Below are 16,888 nucleotides of genomic sequence, written 5' to 3'. Positions count from 1 at the left end.
ATATAAAAAAAAGGAGTTTTAACCCCTTTAACTAAATTTTTAAAGTTATTTTTGGATGATTATCTTTTCATATATTGTTAAGAAGCAGAGGTTGACCATCCTCTGATAACTAAAACCAAAACACCAGAGAGGCTTGCCTTGCCTTATATCTGTTAAAAGAAGCTTGAAAAGTGGTAGAACCTACCTCTCACACCCTAATCCGTTATAAAGGAGTGGTTAACTGAAATTAAATCCCTTCAACCACTCTATAATCAACAAGTAACAGTTTATTTATCTAACTCCAACAGTGAACAAGTTAACAGAACTATTAACAAACTGAATGATTTCCCTCTAACTACCAACTATTTTGAAGTAAAAATTCTGACATATGCTGTTCCAATAAAATACAAGTCCCACTTATATAACAAAGGAATAGAAGTTAGGCTCTCAATATTACAGCTAGGATACATCTTCCCAAATGCTCCAGGCTCTCCCTGCTAATCTTCTTTCAGGAATTCTTTTCTCCTTTGAATTCTTGCGTCAGAATCGCTTCTGTACGTCGAATTCTTGGGTCAGTTCTTCGGTCAGGAGTGTTTGTTCTGTGAATTCAGAGGTCTGGAATATTAGCTAAGAGTGACGTGGTACCTTTATTAATTAGATGGTGCTTTCGCTGAGAGCTAAAAGTCGTTATCTCTTCAGATGGTGATTTGCTCTCACCAATTTTCCAAATGCCTTCAACTTTTATACCCTTAATCACCTATTAATTCCTTTACAATTGGATTAGTTGTAGGTAGTCAAAATGATCAGATTTAAATTTAATTGATTTTTGATATCTAAGGGCGAAACTGATTGGCTAAATTTGAAAAGAGTCGTTGTCTTGGTAAAAATGCTGCTTGGCTGTTCGATATAAGATGTTTCAATTCAGGCACTCTCTGCACACCTACACTACAAACTGCTGCTCAGACATCCATTTTAACTCTAAGCACTGGAAAACACCATATTTTAAAGCAACCACATAATGCTTCCCCCCATTCTACAATTTTACAACGTTAAGCACACCAACTTCACAATAATATTAAGGAAAGATATGAAGTCAAGGAGATAGAGAATTTTTTACAATTGGCAGAGAATTTCCATGATTCTCCCAATCAGCTGACATAAACTTTTTATAAGGTTATGCTGTTTTTATAAAATTGCAGCAGAAAACTCATGGAATCACTCTCGGTATTCTTAGCTACTGTCAAGGTCAAGTGTTTGGAAGTCAAACATAATATAGAATAAACAGAAGTCATTTTGTCGACTTTCTCATTAAATGCCCTGACACTAAGCACCAGGGCAAGACAAATCCAGAGCAACATCAGAATGTAGTCTTTTAGTGTTGTGGGTCCCCCTTCTCATTTCATCTCCTCTGAGCCTGGTATTGAACATTCTCAATGTGTACCCAAGATGGTACTTTGGCTTTATTGATTCATTAAAGCATCTTGATACCAGTTTTGGAAAACCACTTTCTACTACAGCCACTTCCATTTCTGACAGCACCAATGGTACTCTTCATTTTAACTTTCTTACTTCAGAGATGTAAATGGTTTGCAAGTTTCCCATTGTGAAAAGGCAGATTCATTGTGAAACCCCATGAGATGGATTAGAATTTGAAATAAAACTGCTAAGATAGATTGCTTGGCAGTTCATAAGTATCAGAAGGACAGGTTAACGGATCTGAGGGGGCCCATCATCAGACTCCTTGAGCAGCTTATGATAAAGGATTACCATCAAAACATTAGTGGATCTTGCTGTTTCAAATGCTAATTAACCTGCTGTGCATTTCTCGTTTCAATATTATGTTCTCCAAAAACTAATGGCATATCCCAAAAGGAGTGAAAGGGATTTGTCAGGCTCACTCCTTTGAGAACTGGTTGACTTTTACTGCCAACCTCCATGATAAATAGCACATTAGAAAAATTAAAATGAAATTGCACTAAATAAGATCATTAGCAAATATAAAAGCATATTCCCAAGCATTGTTCAAACATGAAAAAAAAGTCTCTTGATATTATGCCTGACTTTGCTTCCTCCTCTATTGCTGGATGTTCTCCATCCAAGCTAATCCTTTCTGCAAAGTCAAATTCCACATAAGTGAAGTGGCTGCCTTCCCCAAATAGCAGAGCAGCTAAGTGTGGTACAACACAGTGAGCACAATATCTTTGTCTTGGCATCATTAAAACTCACTTACTCATTATTCCACGTGATTAAAACAATTCGCAACACAGAGAAACAAAGCAGCAAAAACTATGGCTGCAGGAAATCTGAAATAGAAGTTGTCACTTGCTGGAAAACACTCGAAACCAGTTCAGGCAGCATGTGTGCTTTCACTGCAGGTACAGCCTGACTTGCCGCGTATTTTCAGCATTTTCTCACAACATGCTTTCCCATCAATAAACCATTCCTCTGAATAAAAGGAAAAATGCTTGTAAATTGGAACACTTTACTCAGAAATACAGAGGAAACCCAATTATCCGAAGGACGTGGATGGGGAGCATTTCGTTCGGTTAATTGAATGCTAGATAACATAGCTAGCCATGCATCGGGACCTTGCGGTCTTTTTCGGATGATCCGAAGTTCAGTTAATCGAATGCTGGATAATCGAGGTTCCCTTGCATTCACCCTGGTATGTCACTGTGTTGACCAGTCTAGTACATAATATTTATTCACGAGCAGAACAAACAGTTCCTCTCCATCAACCAGGGCCAGGAGTCATGCTTTCATATGGCGGTTTTCTACTGTTATCCAGGAAAGTTTTAACAAACTTGGCGGGGGGGCCCTCAAAATACAGTATAGTATTAGAAAAGAGAAACAAGACACACAGAGAATTTGGAAATGCAGGTAACATTATAATAAAAAAAATAAGACATGTGGGACCATATTCAAATAACGATCAAAATCAGTGAGTAGCAAAAATACCCTCTTTATTCAGCAACTGGAGTATCACAGTTCAATGGAATCCTGAAATACTGTCCTCACAAGAGCCCCTTTATACACAGTTATTACATATATTAAAATTACATCATTATGGTGTTACGTTGTTTTATCTATTGTACACAAAGGTTTGCATGATTTCTGCCCTGGGGAAACAGGAGATGTTTGAAACATTGGTTAAGTGGTGACTGTTACTTCTGATGGGATTAAGAATGTCTGTCCGGTCTGTTTGCATAATTAAGAAGTGTTAGTCTTTTTATCTTTTAAGTTAGTAAATGTTAGTAAAAGTATTAAACCTATATGCTCTAAATAAATTAGAATTTATACATGTACTTAATAAAGGACTAAAGGATATTAAACTAATTACCGCAGCTGAGATTTTGTTTACTATTTGCCAGTGTGAGTTTCATTCATTCATTCATGGAAGCACTGTTTTGATAGTAAGTTTAGAGGCCCAGTTATGATGTAGTTAACAAGTACATCTGATAAAGGCTGAAGGTGTGAAGGAGCAGTAATGGGTTTGGAAAATGCACTACAAAAATACAGTTTTATGAATGATTGAATGAAAACATGTTATAATAAGTATAAAGAGATATGAATGAATAAATGGGAATGTGGTTTTGGTAAATATATTGAGCTGATGAGTGAGATTGTAAAGATACTATAATATAATCTCTCAAGGCTAATTAGAGTAAGAGAGAATTTAATAATGTCTAAATTAGGGTTCAAGTGTATGTATGATGCAAAATAAATAAGTTTGGGGAGCTGTGGTTGGCCAAACAGGAAAACAACATTGAAATAACTGCACAGAGGCTGATATCCCATCACCAAGTCATCCTTTATTTACACAAGAACAAGACGTGGACTCTGACAAGCTAGCTTAGAGCCACTCCTGAGTGTAAGGAGACTGTCTGAATCTCCTGTTAATTTTTTTCTCGTTCTTTCAGAGCCAATCCCGAGAATAAGACTCTCTGACACCCTTGTTTTTTTTAACTCCACACTGATTCCAGCTCCCTCAGAGCCAGCTCTCAGAGTGAACAGGATGTCTGGCACCCTTGTTTATTTATTTTAACCCCGCACTACCGCCCAACTGTGATAGTGCTTATTTTTTTCCCCAGCACCCATGTTGTGTGTGTGCAGGTGTGAGGCACAGTAAAAGACACAAGGTGCACAAATCTTTATTCAGTTTCCACCACCAGGAAGGAAGGAAACACCCAAGTGACCAGTGACAAGCAGTGCCCTTCACATCAAAGGGCAATGCTGTGTGATCAAACAGTGAAGGGGAGGGCAGGGGTTAAATCAAACTAGAATTGGACAGGGAAATAATACACTCCACTCTCCACGGCACCCACCTCTCCCTGAACAACTCCAGGGTTTTGGTAGACACTGCGGGTTCCTTCTCCAGAGACACCCGGGCTCTAACATAACCGCAGAAGAGGGGCAGGCAGTCAGTCCTAATGACACCCTCCACGACCCGCTGCCTGGACCTGTTTATGGCCAGTTTGGCCAGGCCCAGGAGCAGACCCACGAGGAGGTCTTCAGACCTGCCCTCCCTCCTCCGCACCGGGTGCCCGAAGATCAGGAGCGTGGGACTGAAGTGCAACCAAAAACAGAGAAAGAGATCTTTGAGAAAATCAAAAAGGGAGTGCAAACGCCCACACCCAATATACACATGGTCCACAGACTCCACAGCACCACAGAACAAGCAGTTGGGAATCTTTTTTTTATTTATATTTGCATCGTACTTGACACTGGTCCAGCTCCTCAGAGCCAGCTCTCAGAGTGAGAAGAACTTCTGACACTCCTGTTTTTTTTAAACCCTCCCCCAACCCCCACCTCCCCACACTCCTGCCTAACTGCGGTAGTGCAAATTTTTTCCCCAGCACCCATGGTGTGTGTGTGTGTGCAGGTGTGAGACACAGTGAGAGACACAAGGTGTACAAATCTTTATTCAATATCTGCCACCAGGAAGAAAGGAAACACCCGAGTGGCCAGTGACAAGCAGTGCCCTTCACATCAGAGGGCAATGCTAATCTCCTGTTTATTTTTTTTATTTTTTTTCACACAGACCCAGCTCTCAGAGTGAACAGATCCTCTGACACGCCTGTTTTTTTTTCTTTTTTACAGATCCTCTGACATTCCTTCTTTTTTCTTTTTTTTAAAAAATTAACCCCCACACTACCACCTAACTGCGGTAGTGCTTATTTTTCACCAGCACCCATGGTGTGTGCGTGCAGGTGTGAGACACAGTGGGAGTCACAAAGTGCACTAATCTTTATTCAATTACCACTACCAGGAAGATAGGAAAACACCCGGGTGGCCAGTGACAAGCAGTGCCCTTCACAAAGTGCAATGCTAATCTCCTGTTTATTTTTTTTCTTTTGTTTTTCTTTTTTTTTAGGGGAGGAAATAACGCACTCCACTCCCTGCAGTGCCCACCTTTCCCTGAACACCTCAAAGGCATTAGTAAATACCGTGTGCTCCTTCTATAGGGACACCTGGGCTCAAACGTAACCACAGATGAGGAGCAGGTATTTGGCCATAATGACCCCACTGCCCACACCTATTAATGGTCAGGGCCAGGAGAAGACCCACAGAGAATCCTCTGACTTAACCTTCCCCATCTGTAGAGGGTGAACCCCTGTTTATTTTTTTTTTCCCCACACTACTGCCTAACTGCGGTAGTGCTTATTATTTTTATCCCCAGCACCCATGGTGTGTGTGTGCGCAGGTGTGAGACACAGTGAGAGACAAGGTGTACAAATCTTTATTCAATTTCCACCACCAGGAAAAGTAGGAAAACACCCGAGTGGCCAGTGACAAGCAGTGCCCTTCACAAAGTGCAATGCTAATCTCCTGTTTATATCTGTCAGCCAGGGCTTCCTGACTGGACCAGGTTAACAGCCCCAATTAAGGATCTTACAGTCAACAAGATCCACCTGGCCCTTGTTCCAATCACTACAAATATCATGAAAGCAGACTTAGTTTGAAAAAAGGAATAACCGATATTCTATAGAACACCAATTCGCAGAAAAGATATAGAGGACCAAATTTGTTCCAAATTGCAGAGAAGTGCAAAAGTAGCAGTGTTATTCCAATCTTCTTTCAACATTGGAAGACTTTTATATGCTCTAATATAAACTGAGATAGGAAAAGTTTAAAGAGCAGAGAGGGAAAAGAGATTCCAAAGTCTGTACAGAAGAATTTTCTTGAACAGTCTGCTTACAATGCAGTAAGGAAAGAGGCATTGCTGGATCTCATTCTGAGGATTAATATGTGTCAATAGGGGTACATTTCAGGAATAGTGATCACAGAGCCACCAGCTTTAGTTTAGTGATTAAAAAGGACACAGCACAATTTAAAGTTAAAATACTTAATTAGAGGAGGCCCAATTTCCAAGAGATGAGAACGGACCCAAGTAAATTAGAAACAAAAGTTGGGGGTAAAACTTTATAATACAATAGGGTGTGATTCAGGTATATTTGAGGTACATTCCCACAATGGTGAAAGGTGAGGTATACAAAGCTAAACTCCCTTCATGATTAAATAGAAAAACAGAAAAATGGTGCAAATGATAAACATCAGGTTACTCATACACTTGAGAACCAGGTTGAATATAACAAATTCTGAGGGGGCATGAAGAGAAAGGTTGAGTGAAAATATGAGAAGAGATATAAACAGCTAAAGTTAAAAGGAAGGCAGAAGGCATAGAATTCATAAAAGGGTATTGAAAAAGCCAGAGGAAACAGATTAAGGATCGCAGAAGCAATGTACCATTGGAGGGAGAGAGCATTTTGCAGGTACTAAATTTGAACTTGGCATTTCACCTTGCTTAGGAGAAAGATCCTGCTAAATTATTGTTTAAGAGGAGGTCTTTGAGATGCTGGTTAAGCTAAAAATTGATAAAATGGATGCTTTAGAAAAGCTGACAGCATTCAAAGTTCATACATTTTCAGGTCCTAATGGGATGCATCCAAGACACTGAGGAAAATAAGGTTGGAAATGCAGAGGGATAGCCGCAATCTATCAGATTCAACCAGCAACATGGAAATTGTGAAATTCTGTAACCATCGTGCTATCCCATTTCAGCTGATCACCTTACGTAATAAATTCCACCATTTCTAACTTGTTTGTGACTGCTTCTGCCACAGTCAGGCTGCTCCTTAGGCATATCCAATGTTCCTGACTTTGAACGAAGAATGGGAGCATTGTGCTAACATTGCTGGCAAAACAGAGGCCTGAACTAATGAGCTGGAAATTTAAGTTCAAATCTGAACAAGGAAACAGGGGAATTTAAATTCAATTACAAAATAATTTTGGAACTAGATGCTAATCTTACTAACAATTATCACGAAACTGCTTGATTATTATTTAAAAACCCATTTGCTTCACGAAGTCCAACAGGGAAGCAAATCTACCTGCATGTGACTGCAGAGGCATGACAATATGGTTGACTTTTAATTAACCTCTAGCAAACCAGTCAATTGATTCAAACTATTACAGACAAAAAGTACTATGTGTGCTCTTACATTGCATAGACTGCAGCAGCTCTATGAAGCAGCTCATCAAAACCTTCTCAAGGGTAATTGGTGTCAAGTAATTAATGCTGCTCTTGCTCGCAATGCTCACATCCAAAGAATGAAGATGAATGGACAAGCAACCAATTTGTAACCATTTATTAATAATGGCCTCTAAGAAAATGGGACCTAGAGTAGCTCACTGGCAACTTGGACATTGTCCCAGGCTCCATCATTACTTGAAGTGACACACACCCATTTCAAACTCCATTAAAAGTAACTTCTATATCCTCATCAGTAGAATATTTTGTCAAAACATAAAGATACAAGGCCACAAGATATTGGAGAAGAAGTTGGCTGTTCAGGCCATCAAATCTGCTTCACAATTCAATGCAATAATGATTGATGTGAAATTCCTTAATTCCATACTTCTGCCTTTTCCCCAAGACTCTTAGAGTCAAAACTATAGAGATATATAGCATGGAAACAGACCCATTCAGTCCAACTCGTCCATGCCAACCAGATATCTTAAATTAATCTAGTCCCATTTGGCAGCAGTTGTCCCAACCCTTCCTATTCATAAACCCAACCAGCTGTCTTTTAAACGTTGTAATTGTACTAGCCTCCACCACTGTATGCATACCACCCTCTGTGTGAAAAACTTGTCCCTTGGTTCGCTTTTAAATCTTTCCCATCTCACCCTAAACCTAAGCCCTCTAGTTCCGATTAAATATCTGTCTAGCTCAGCCTTGAATATACTTAATGCCCAACCTCTGCAAACCTGTGTGGTAAAAATATTTCCACAGATTCACAATCCTCTGAAAGAAGAAATCTCCCCCACCTCTGGAGAGAGGCGATTCTGAGGTTAAGCCCTCTGTTCCTTGACTCTCCCGCAAGGAGAAATAATCTATTTACAGCTACCCTGTCACATCTCCTAAGAAAATCATCCTGTTACATTCTATTTCAGTCCCAATACCAAGTGAACGATTCAAAAACGTTAAAGTAGTTTCACAGAAAGTAGGATTACTGACCTGTGGAGTTGATTTTAATGGACTAAGATTGGTGGTCATGGAGCAGTAATGACTTCAAAATAGAATTGATTAACCTGCGGATACTTTGGAAATTTTAAAATGGACGTCTCATCGAGGGCCGGATCATTTAATTGGTCATTCCAGAAACATGGAATGTCTATCTCCAAAATAGACTTGTTTCTCTTAGCACCAGACAAATACTTGAAGCAGTTGTTAAAAATGTTTTGGGAAGTAGGAGTTGAGGAGTATAATGAGGAAATGACCCATCATAAACAGTATGTTTTCTTGTTCCCTCAAACAATTCTCAGACCCTGTTTTCTCAGCTTTAGGAAGGTATCCCTAACAACGTAACTCAGAATGAGCGATGGCTTAAACTCTATCCTTGACCACTTTGCTAACTGTCGTTCCATAAAAGAGTCTGTTTTGCAGCATCAGTTATGATAAAAGAGTTCATCTGAAATTCAAACCCATCTTTATTTTTAGGTAACAGATAACATGATGTGTTGTTTCAGGAATGCCTGCTGATATCTTACATGAGGATAATACAGATTGCATGCGTGTGACTATTATGTGATGGATGTTGACTACATAGAGGGCAAAAGAATGGCTATTCAAGGCATGCAGTCACAAACTAGCAGTCATATAGATCAAAAGAATGAAGTTCTATCAACTTAGAAACAGAATTGTGGGAGTGTTATAGCGCAGAAAGAGGTCATTGGGACATTCATTAAGTTATCATGACCTCGTGCCAATCTCCTGCTTTTCTTCCGTACCCTTGCAAATTATTTTTATCCAAATAACTAAGGTTTTTCATCCCTGGAAATATTCTTGTCAACTACTATCGCACTCTCTCTGATATTTTTACATTCTTTGTATAATGTGGTGCCTCAAACTGTACACAAAGCATCAGCTGAGGTCCAACAAATGTTTTGCACAAGTTCAACATCATTTCGATGTTCTTTTACTCTCAGCCCCTATTAATAAAGTCCAGGATATTGTATGTTTTACTTACTGATCTCTCCATCCTTTCTGTCACTTCCAATCATCTCCATCACATATAAACCCTCTGCACTTGTATCTATCATTAGAATTGTAACATCAGTTGTATATTGTCTTTCAATGGTCTTCCTACCAAATTGCATCATTTCACATTTCTTTACAGTGGAACTCATCTGCCACTTATTGCTTCTCAATTTATCCATGTTCTTTTGGAGTTCCACAATACCTTCCTCAGTTTATAATTGCACATCAACTTGCAATTTTACAATCTTCTGGCACCTCCTTTTGCTCCAGTCAATCCTGACTAATTCTGCACTTGGCCTATTCAAGTTCTCCCCCAGTTGATCTTTCTCACTTGGGATAGTTGCATGTCATTCTCTAACATTATTTCTGAACCTTACAATACAATGATTACTGACTCCCAAAATGTCCCAACTAACAACTAGTCCACTTGGTCCATCTCATTTCCAAGAACCAGGTCCAAAAACTGAAATATTGTGGCCAACGTTCCTGCAATCTCTAGTCTCACTTTCTGCAAAATCCTTGGATGCATCTCATCTGGTTCTGATTCCTTGTCAACTTTAAGGACAATTGTGTCCAACACTTCTGCCCTATCAGTTTTGAACCCTTCTAGTGACTGAGTCCAATTCTCTTTCACCACTGCCAGGGTAGCGTCTCTATCTTTGATAAAGACAGATGCAAAGTATTCATTTAATACGTTAGCCATACACCATGCCTCTAGGTCCTTTCACAACCTCCCCCCCACCCCCACCCCACCGCCCCCAACATCAGCCTTACTCCCTCTTTAGTCCCCTTTTATGGGTGTTTGAAGACTTGGAATAACTCGTTACGTTGGCTGCCAGTCTTTTCTCATAATTCCTCTTTGATTTTCTGTTTGCTTTTTTCACCTCTCATCTGAACCTCCAATATTCTTCTCAATTTTATTTTTTAACCTGACATCAAAGAAGTTAAGATAAAGGGGAAAAAAAGTGTGCCTATCTACTTTATCAACCAGTGAACTCCAGATTTGTTTGTGCTACCATTTCCATTTGAGATAAATATGCCTTGACTGGTAAACCCATTTCCTCTTTGAAGACAGTCCATTGTTCAGTCACTGTTTATCCTGCCAACCTCTGCTCCAGTCAATCCTGACTAATTCTTTACTTGGCCTATTCAAATGGTTCCCCTCCAGTTGATTTTTCTCACTTGGGATAGTTGCAAGTCATTCTCCAACATTATTTCTGAACCTTACAATACAATGACTACTGACTCCCAAAATGTCCCAACGAACAACTGGTCCATCTCATTTCCAAGAACCAGGTCCAACAGTGCATCCTTTTTTGTCAGACTGGAAGCATACTGCTTTAGGAAGCTCTCCTGCATGCATTCCTGGCCCCTTCAATGCCCTGTAAACCACAAGTATCCCTGTCTGTGTTTGGGTAATTGAAGTGTACCATTATAATTACTCTATAATGTTGGCATCTCTCTGTAATTTCCCTTCAGATTTGCTCTCCTATATTCTTTCCACTTGTTTGTAGTCTATAGACTTCACCTTGTAAAGTAATTGTACCCTTTTTGCTCCTTACTTCTAGCCAAATTGATTTTGTGTATGTGGACTGTCTGGAACATTCATTTTATCCAGCCCTGCAATGCTCTCCTTACCCAAAACCTCTCTCCCATCTTCTTTACTTGTCTTTCTGCCTTTTATAATACTTGATGAATGCTTATTAATACTTGTGAATCTACCTAGATTTAACACTAAGTTTTGCCCTTCCAGAGCCTGGTCTTTGTTATCACTGCATGATCTAGAGATTACTGCATATGAAAACCTGCTTGCTAACTTTCTACCTAGCTCACTCAATACTGATTACAAAATCACATCCCCCTTCCTACCTGTATCAATAGTAGCAACATAGACCACAACCTCTGGCTGTTTACCCTCTCCCAAAGCAACACTGATACCAGATATTGAGACCTCAGTCACTCTTACAAGTTGACTCAGAGGCATTTGTGCCTTTCACAAAAAAGAGCTATGGGGAATGTGTGAAGGAATGAGATTAACTGGAAGACTCTGTCTGACAGGTACATGGCACAGATATGTTGTGCTGAAAGGCCTCAATCTGTACTGTGAAATTTTACCATCCTGTGTCTTTTATATTCCGTGAGAAGTCAGGACATCACCAAGATAGGACTAGGTGTCCTGAGCTAGGTGTAAAAGTTAGGATAATTCTAACCACATTGATGACGAATGAGTAAATATGGAGCGTGACTTTACAACAGATTTCAATAGAGGTCAGCAAACAAGGTCCTTTAGAATAAGTATTTTGCATTTTAAGTTAGTTTCCCAAAATGAACAGTGAATAATGGTTAATGAAACGAGAACCTAGGGGATTTTGCAACCTCCTAATTACAATGTATTTAGCTCAATAGAAAAATTTTGCTGAATGGGAGCATTGTGATCAAAGCTACAATATGACTTAGCTATAAATATGAAGGTCAAAAGATTGCATGGCAAATAAATTCTAATGTTTATAAATGTGAGAAAATCCACTTTGGTAGCAAAAACGAGAAGGAAGATTCTTATCTGAGTTGTGATTGATTGGGAAAGGGAGAGGTGCAATGAGACTTGGGTGCCCTTGTACACCAGTTACTGAAAGAAAGAATGCAGGTGCAACAGGAGGTGAAGAAAGCAAGTGCAATGTTGGTCTTCGTTGCAAGAGGATTTGAATGCAGGAGCAGGGATGTCTTGCAGTAGTTGTACAGGGCATTAGTGAGACCACACCTTATGTATAGTGCTCAGTTTTGGTCTCCTTATCAGAAGAAGAATGATCTGGTTACAGAGGGAGTGCAACAAAGGTTTGCCAGGCTAATTCCTGGGATGGCAGATCTAATGTATGAAGAAAGATCAGATTGGCTAGGACCATATTTACCGGAGTTAAGTGGTTTGGTGGGGGAGGGGTCTGGTCTCAGAGAAACCTATAAAATTCTAACATGGTTAGTGAGGGTAAATGCAGCAAGTTTATTTCCAATGACCAGGGAGCTCAGAACCAGATGGATAAAGATACAAGATAAGCCATTTAGAACTGAGATGAGGAGAAATTTCCTCACCCAGAGAGTGGTGAGCCTATGGAATTCTCTGCCACAGAAAGCAGTTGAGGCCAAAACATTGAATTTTAGAGCTGAAAGGATCAAAGGACATGGAGTGAAAACAGGAACAGGGGACTGAGTTGGATAATCAGCCATGGTCATATTGAATAGCAGAGTAGGCACAAAGGGCTAAATGGCCTACTCCTGCTCCTGTGTTCGATGTTTCTATGTTATGTCTGAGGGCTATCTCTTTAATTTACGACAAGAAAAAAGGAATGGAAGTCTCATGTCATATGTTCTGAATTCTGTTGAACAATAACTTTGGGTGGCTTGGTTGTTACAGAGAAGCCTAGGTTGTCATACTGGGAAGAAGGTGCAAATACATCTGTAAATAATGACCAGGTCTGAAGTGCTAGTGGTGAATAGACTTCCTCTCCAAGGCATTTTAAGTTATTTTCCCAAAATGTACAGTGAATGAAGGTTAAGAGATCAGAGCCTAGGGGATTTTTGCAACCTCCTAATTACAATGTATTAGGTTTCAGGAATTATAGATTTTAGGAATGTCAGGTTTTGCACATAGTTAGACTGTAAACTGTCTAATTCCAAGATAAGAATTGAGGATCCACAGGATAGCTAATTCGCATTTCTACCTGGATACAAGGCCTACGTGGTTCACATGACCATGGGAGATGGTCTTTGAAAAGGGAAGAGTCCATTGCAAACCATTGTAGCATCGAGTTGCAGGGTTTTCCTAAGACATCCCTGAATCTCAGATTGGTCAGCCTGCAAGAATTGGACTGAAAGATTCACCTAACTTTGACTTGGGGGGGTGGGGGGGGTGGGGAGGGGGGGAGGAAATATCCAGGATACCCTTCACTGCAAAAGTCAGTTCAGGGATGGAAAAGAAAATAGAAGAAAGCTATCAGGAGCTGAGAATAACTTTAGATTGGTTCCTGACAAATGAAGTCTTCCTCAAGGAACAGAATAACATAACCATAGAGGGTTTTTTTCCAGCACTTTTAAAAGTTAGATAGGGAAATTTTTTGCTGTAGTTATGATGCCAATAAAATAATGTTTACTTAATGTTGATCTTAGTTTATTTGTTACAGCTAATATCTTAAACCCTGAAATTCCTCAGTTAATCATTTGTGATCCTTCCATCAGCCACTGAAAATTCAAGATTCTTTCTAAAAATTATGAGTGCCATAAGAGTCATAGAGTCATAGAATCAAAGATTCATACAGTCATACAGCACAGAAACAGACCCTTCAGACCACCTCGGCCATGCTGACCGAGTTTCCCAAACTAAACCAGTTCTACTTGTCCGCATTTGGCCTATGTCCTTCTAAACCTTTCCTATTCATGTACCTACACAAATGTCTGTTAAATGTTGTAACTATATCTGCATCTACAACTTCTGGCAGTTCATTCAAGATGTAAACCACCTTCTGTGTCCCTCAGGTCCCTTTTAAATCTTTATCTTCTCACCTTAAAAATACGCCCCTAATTTTTAACTCCCCCACCCCAAGGAAAAGGCTTTGCTATTCACTTTATCGATGCCCCTCACAATTTCATAAACCCCTGCAAAGTCATCCCTCTATACGGGCTGCAACAATTTCTACCAATGGTTTCATTTAGCAACCTTTGATGGTATTCTCTGTCATGAGTATGAGACTTTACATTAATGTACTAAAACATAAAGCTGGATAGCTGTCAGTTCTGGAAAAGCTCAATGCATCTATCAGCTTTAGGGGTACAATCCCCATCATTTGTGGCACAGAACTCATACAAATGCATTTCTCCTCTTTGCTTGATAGCCATTTTAAAACTGCAACATTAATAAAATTGCTTTGAGTCAATTACTGATCTCATTGATGACCCAGTGAGGGCTGGAGGATGTAGCTTGTGTGCAAAACAATAATAGTTTTTGAAAAAATGCCTATGAAGGAAAAATACAAGGAAACAAAGCCCTTCAACACACTCAACTCAAATGGCAAATTTGCTGAAGTGTCTAGCTTAATAAATTCATTTCTACTAATGTTAATTTGGCATCGTCACAGAACTTTGTAAATCCCCAAAGCCAATTCCCTCATTTATACTGCAGTTCTTAGTCCTATCTCAGTATATTGAGCGCAATACATATATAACAGACCATCTGTGGACACATGCACAGAAATCTGTCCCCTACACATTTTTTAATCCATGTTGCAGTATTAAAAATATTCCATTTAAAGTTTTCTGAGATTCCAGATGATCTCCTGGATTTCAAATGGTGGTTTTCTACTACAGACACAGAGCCTTCTATTTTTAATGTGCACAGGAACCATACTTGGCTTGAATTTTAAAAGCATATCTGATATATAGCAGGTTACTGTATACTTCTGTTTAATTATGCAAACTGTTGATTCTGCCCTTCGTAAACAGAGCATTTAAGACACTGACAAACATTTTTGAACTTAGCATTAATGCAAATAGCTAGTTGTTAGTGCTGTTTGGTTGATATAAGCACATGTTGCATCTCAAATTTGGATGTTTGAAATAAGTAGGTCTATGCCAAAGAACACTTGAATAATAAAATTAAATTAACAACTGCCAAGATGACTTATCTATCCCCTGACGAGTTAAACCATGTGCATAATTACCAAGAGCCAAAAAGATCTAGCCGTGTTTAAATATTAGTGGAGTTCCCAGTGGTCCTGGAGGTATTCCTGTATAATACAAAAAGATGACAGTGCAGACACTGGAAATCTGAAACAAAAACAGCAAATGCTGACAGTGCTCAGTAGACCAAGCAGCATCTGTGAAGAGTTAAAGAGGTAACATTGCAGGTTTGTAATCTTCCATCAAAACTGGGAGAAGTTACAAATGCAATACGTTTGAAGGAGTTAAGGGGAGGATATTAGGAAAATGAATAAAAGAGAATCTACATGATTAGGAAGACAGCAGGGAAGATCAATTGACAAAAGTATCCATGGAGTGTAAGGTCAAAGAGAGAGCCAATGACATAAATAAAAAACGATATGTTTGGAGGACATGTGCATGACAGGGTCCTGAACAGCTGTCATCCAAAGTTAAAGTAAAGAGAGAACCAAGGAGGAACAAAATAATAGTTGCTTCTTTCTCCATCATTGCTTTTTCTTCTCTCATTTCTTTTTTTTTTGCAGGTGCTGCCTGACCTGCTGACTATTCCCAGTATTTTCTTGTTTCATCTCACACAATGTTTTCCTTCAAGGTGAAAAGTTAAATTTAGTCTCCCCTTTGATCTATTTTCATGTTGTATTTTTATAAAGGAATTCCCTTCTAATTTTACTCCACTGTGACTCACCCCAAAACTTCACCTTGAAAAAAATGTTAGTCTACAATTCAGCATTTACTTTCCTTACTCTCATTCCCATCTCTTCATGCTCTCCTCCCTGAAACTTGTTTTACAGAAAAATCATAATTGTTGCAATTTCTCCCACGACTCTTCCAGCCAGAAATAATGTTGTGAAGAAAATGAAGTACAGCTTCACTGATCTTATTCACTCAGTTCAATTTCCAGGACCTGATCTGAAAGTTGCAAATCCCAGTACAATTTCAGTTCTACAAGTAATTGTAACTTCAGTCCTCCCTCAATCCTTTTTGAGTATTATTTTGGCTTTAGACTTCACAGGGAATTTAGTTCTAAGCTAAACTCGATTTAAAATAATAAAATAATTTGAGCCAACAACTAATCCCTCTCATTTTAGCCAACTTAAAGAATACTACTTTCCCCATACAATTTTCATTCTTTTGAGTGTGCAAATTACACTAAATAGATAGCGAACTGTGTAAACTAACATACCATGTATATCTGTAATTGACTAATTTTCAAGAATCTCCAATGATGCTACAAAACTCTAGCGATATCAGGAAACAGAAGTGTGTAATGTTGTCATGTTTTAACGAAATAAGGTAAGAATCTACCTTTGAACGGCTCCAGTGCGTAAGTGGACTTTCTCTGTGATCAAGGCAAGGACACGATTCCAGTCTTGGACAGTATATTTTGGTAGAAGCAATCTCACAGGGGGAATCAGCAGGTCTCCATTGGTAAAAATGCTGAAAAGAGGAAAATGTATAGATAAACATTCTTAATAGTCCATATTTTCTCCCATTATGAAAGGCAAATTTTACATTGAAACTAAAACTCAACATAAATGAGTAGAAGTCAAAATGTGTGGTGCTGGAAAAACACAGCAGGCCAGGCAGCAACCGAGGAGCAGGAGAAACGATGTTTCAGGCATAAGCCCTTCATCAGACTTTTCTGCAGTGCTTCTCCAGTGC

The 16,888-nt window shown here is 39.2% G+C and overlaps 1 protein-coding gene across 3 annotated transcripts in view; it reads right to left on the bottom strand.

The window, feature by feature from the left end:
• The window catches only part of LOC132807673 (doublecortin domain-containing protein 2), a 122,104-nt gene that overhangs the window by 66,089 nt on the left and 39,127 nt on the right, over window positions 1-16,888 (bottom strand). For all 3 annotated transcript variants that reach the window (XM_060821717.1, XM_060821721.1, XM_060821720.1), the window contains exon 5: window positions 16,532-16,663. In XM_060821717.1, coding sequence (XP_060677700.1) covers window positions 16,532-16,663 — 132 coding nt within the window. The remainder of the gene's footprint in view (window positions 1-16,531; window positions 16,664-16,888) is intronic.

This window comes from Hemiscyllium ocellatum, chromosome 3 (genome assembly GCF_020745735.1).
Source record: "Hemiscyllium ocellatum isolate sHemOce1 chromosome 3, sHemOce1.pat.X.cur, whole genome shotgun sequence".
NCBI lineage: Eukaryota > Metazoa > Chordata > Chondrichthyes > Orectolobiformes > Hemiscylliidae > Hemiscyllium > Hemiscyllium ocellatum.
Note: the sequence above shows the minus strand (reverse complement) of the source record. Positions and strands in the feature narration are given on the sequence as shown.